The sequence below is a fragment of the Neoarius graeffei genome, chromosome 23 (assembly GCF_027579695.1).
Source record: "Neoarius graeffei isolate fNeoGra1 chromosome 23, fNeoGra1.pri, whole genome shotgun sequence".
Taxonomy (NCBI): Eukaryota; Metazoa; Chordata; class Actinopteri; order Siluriformes; family Ariidae; genus Neoarius; species Neoarius graeffei.
The window spans coordinates 60,701,514-60,706,103 of record NC_083591.1 but is presented as its reverse complement, the minus strand read 5'-3'; the positions used below and the strand labels follow the sequence as shown (position 1 = coordinate 60,706,103).

The window sequence follows — 4,590 nt, the reverse complement described above, 5'->3', positions numbered from 1 at the left end:
CCAGCAGGGCTTGGACAGTGTTTCTGGTTGAAATATAAACAACAGTTTCAATTATAAATGCTCTCCTTCTAAAATATTATAATTTCTAATGTCACTAACAAGCTTTTTCATGACACTAAGAGTGATTGTTTTATTGAAATACCACAAATGCATTGAAAATGATGGAAGAATTAAAAAGAGAAAATTATTTTCAGAGAGATTAAAGTTTGAAGAAAAAATATTTCAGGCTTCTTAATGTTTATGGGTGACGATAAAAGGTCAGAAAGGAGAAATGAAAAAAGTGTGTGAATGTAGTGAGCATGTGATCATTGTGAGTGTGTGACTATAGTGTGTGATCATCGTGAGTGTATTAGTCTGTTACACAGGTGTTTTTTGTGCCTTTGACATGTGAAGCTTCACTTTTAATCAGCTATTTTTATTTATTCAGTGTTTATCAGCGTGAAACACATACAAATATAAGCTTATTAAAATATAAATCATTTTTCCTTTTGCAGGTATTGCCAAGCGGGAGGAGCAGATCTGTCACTCGATCCGACACTTTGAGAACAAGTTTGTAATGGATACGCTGATTTGTGATGTGCCCTGAATCTTAACTTCCACCTCACATGACTCTCATTTCCTATCTTAATGATTAGTTTATTTATTTCATGCTTTAATTGATTTCTTGATAACAGTGCTTCCATTAATCACCCAGTAGCACTGTGTGTGTGTGCGTGCGTGTGTGTAATATGAAGTATATGTTCATCTGCACATTGAACCACATTTTAAAATAGCATTAGTTGACTAAAAGTAATAATGGCAATTATTGAAAACACATTTGACTCTCCCACATGTACAGGGAAGTGCAGTAATGGTAGCTTACCATGTGGTGAACATGATTATCACTGTATGTTGTATAATGGATTATTAGCATAGGACCAGTTATTTCCTTGTCTAACCCTTGACTATGCACTTGTCCAGTCCATGTAGCACTTAATACCCTGTAACTGTGTTCATTTATCTGTATCAACATTTTCACTGATTGTTGTTTCTATAGCTGGAATATTTAGTTTGTCTTTACATTGCATGAATCTCTACACATTAAACAGCAAATAATTGAATGTAAATTGAAAAATCTATTTAAATGTGGATTGTGTGAATTTTCAAACCGAACCTTCTCCTTATCTGAGTAATGTAGCTAAACATCTGAGCAAATAAAGAAATTACACACATTAACACTGTGTGAATAGTCTTTTTCTTTTAATGAATGCTTTTGTACAGTAGCTTGTCTCGGTGAAGTCATTCAGAAATGTTCAGACAAAAATGGAAAATTTCACTCAGTATTAATGAGGTTAGGGTTTATATATAATATGCACACACACAGGGTGTTTCAAAACTTTAATATCATTTCACAATCTAATAACTTTGCCAATTCTCATTCACCTGGCCTCAAATTTTAACAGCATGTGTGGAAACAGGTTAAAATTTTGTTTAATGTTTTTTGTTTTCATCTTTTTAGGTATAGAAATGCCACTCTCTGGAAAAGAAAAGGTGTTTTGTGCGTTAGAGTGCCGTGTCTCAGGCGGCACACATATTGAAAATTTGTGAAATCATTCATGGAATCCACATACCTTTGAATTTCTCATTCAGATTTTGAGGAATAAATCTTATATTGCTCAACATTAAGCCTGTTCAGTTTCATTTGCCTAGACTATGTAGTTTCTGGGACATTTACATCTCAAATAATATCACATTTTTTGAAGCACCCTGTATATCAGTGATTAGAATGTTTTACTCACCTTCAAGTGGCCAAACTAATTTCATTAATTTCCTCATTAAACTCTTCAACTTCTGCTAAATCCTTACTTACACAAAACTTCAAGCAGATAATAACAGAAGCAATCAAAACTCTTCTCAAAATAATCAATTTGTCCTTTAGCCCTGGCTATGTACAACCCCGATTCCAAAAAAGTTGGGACAAAGTACAAATTGTAAATAAAAACGGAATGCAATAATTTACAAATCTCAAAAACTGATATTGTATTCACAATAGAACATAGACAACATATCAAATGTCGAAAGTGAGACATTTTGAAATTTCATGCCAAATATTGGCTCATTTGAAATTTCATGACAGCAACACATCTCAAAAAAGTTGGGACAGGGGCAATAAGAGGCTGGAAAAGTTAAAGGTACAAAAAAGGAACAGCTGGAGGACCAAATTGCAACTCATTAGGTCAATTGGCAATAGGTCATTAACATGACTGGGTATAAAAAGAGCATCTTGGAGTGGCTCTCAGAAGTAAAGATGGGAAGAGGATCACCAATCCCCCTAATTCTGTGCCGGCAAATAGTGGAGCAATATCAGAAAGGAGTTCGACAGTGTAAAATTGCAAAGAGTTTGAATGTATCATCATCTACAGTGCATAATATCATCAAAAGATTCAGAGAATCTGGAAGAATCTCTGTGTGTAAGGGTCAAGGCCGGAAAACCATACTGGGTGCCCGTGATCTTCGGGCCCTTAGACGGCACTGCATCACATACAGGCATGCTTCTGTATTGGAAATCACAAAATGGGCTCAGGAATATTTCCAGAGAACATTATCTGTGAACACAATTCACCGTGCCATCCGCCGTTGCCAGCTAAAACTCTATAGTTCAAAGAAGAAGCCGTATCTAAACATGATCCAGAAGCGCAGACATCTTCTCTGGGCCAAGGCTCATTTAAAATGGACTGTGGCAAAGTGGAAAACTGTTCTGTGGTCAGACGAATCAAAATTTGAAGTTCTTTATGGAAATCAGGGACGCCGTGTCATTCGGACTAAAGAGGAGAAGGACGACCCAAGTTATCATCAGCGTTCAGTTCAGAAGTCTGCATCTCTGATGGTATGGGGTCGCATTAGTGCGTGTGTCATGGGCAGCTTACACATCTGGAAAGACACCATCAATGCTGAAAGGTATATCCAGGTTCTAGAGCAACATATGCTCCCATCCAGACAACGTCTCTTTCAGGGAAGACCTTGCATTTTCCAACATGACAATGCCAAACCACATACTGCATCAATTACAGCATCATGGCTGCGTAGAAGAAGGGTCCGGGTACTGAACTGGCCAGCCTGCAGTCCAGATCTTTCACCCATAGAAAACGTTTGGCGCATCATAAAATGGAAGATACGACAAAAAAGACCTAAGACAGTTGAGCAATTAGAATCCTACATTAGACAAGAATGGGTTAACATTCCTATCCCTAAACTTGAGCAACTTGTCTCCTCAGTCCCCAGACGTTTACAGACTGTTGTAAAGACAAAAGGGGATGTCTCACAGTGGTAAACATGGCCTTGTCCCAACTTTTTTGAGATGTGTTGCTGTCATGAAATTTAAAATCACCTAATTTTTCTCTTTAAATGATACATTTTCTCAGTTTAAACATTTGATATGTCATCTATGTTCTATTCTGAATAAAATATGGAATTTTGAAACTTCCACATCATTGCATTCCATTTTTATTTACAATTTGTACTTTGTCCCAACTTTTCTGGAATTGGGGTTGTACAATATGTACTTTGTCCCAACTTTTTTGGAATCGGGGTTGTACATAAATCTTTTAAACTAAGTTATCAAATCCCTGATTAAAAAATAAACAAACTGACCTGTCAGCTGTCCAACTATAGGCCAATATCAAACCTCCTCTTTATCGCCAAGATCCCCCCCCCCCCAAAAAAAAAAAAAACTGTGGCACAGTAGTTATGCTCATATCTACATAGGAATAACATTCATGAAATGTATCAGTCATGATTTAGACCTCATCATAGCACAGAGACAGCACTGGTTAAAGTAGTAAATGTCATTTGACCTTAGTGCAGCCTTTGATACCACTGATCATTCCATTCTCCTGGATAGACTAGAAAATGTTTTGGGAGTTAAGGGAACGGCCCTCTCCTTATTTAACTGGTCTTATTTAACTGATCACTATCAGTATGTTGATGTAAATGGTGATTGTTCTAGACATACTGAGGTAAAGTTTGGTGTTCCACAAGGTTCTGTCTTAGGCTCACTGCTTTTTTCTTTATATATGTTCCCTCTGGGTGATATTATTCGTAAGCATGGTATTAGTTTCCACTGTCATGTTTCTGCAAAACCATATGAGACACCAGTTTAATAAAATTGAGTAATGTGTAAAGGACATTAGACATTGGATGTTTATTAACTTCCTTCTGGGTCCGTCTCAGAAACTGGTCTCTCATTTGGGAGATTATGGTCAAAAAGTAAATTTTCTAATTTTACTATTTTTTTTGCATTTACCTAACACTCAATGTTTCTTTTGTCATGTTTAATAAGAATAAAGATAGCATCTTGCTTTATCTGGCCTCCACTGTGGAATTTTTTTTCATTACAATTCAAATGCTTTTGTAAAATGTATTTACATATAAAATAACTACATCATGAAGAATTAAAGCCCCTCCTTCACAGATGAGTGAAAATATTGAATAAATTTCCTCTTTTTGATTGCTTGGATTAAAAATGCCAAGTTATGATGACTGAATTGATTATTCACTTAAATATGAAGAGTTGTTTGCGCTGAGTCCTTTTTTCCCGCGAGTGCCGGCGTT

The 4,590-nt window shown here is 36.2% G+C and overlaps 1 protein-coding gene across 1 annotated transcript in view; it reads left to right on the top strand.

Annotated features, from left to right (window-relative positions):
- LOC132871950 (integral membrane protein 2C-like) overlaps positions 1–1,082 on the top strand; it is an 11,012-nt gene extending 9,930 nt beyond the window's left edge. The window contains exon 6 of the mRNA XM_060906604.1: positions 495–1,082. Within this exon, the coding sequence (XP_060762587.1) occupies positions 495–586 (92 nt within the window). The 3' untranslated portion in view covers positions 587–1,082. The remainder of the gene's footprint in view (positions 1–494) is intronic.
- Positions 1,083–4,590: the final 3,508 nt, after the last annotated feature.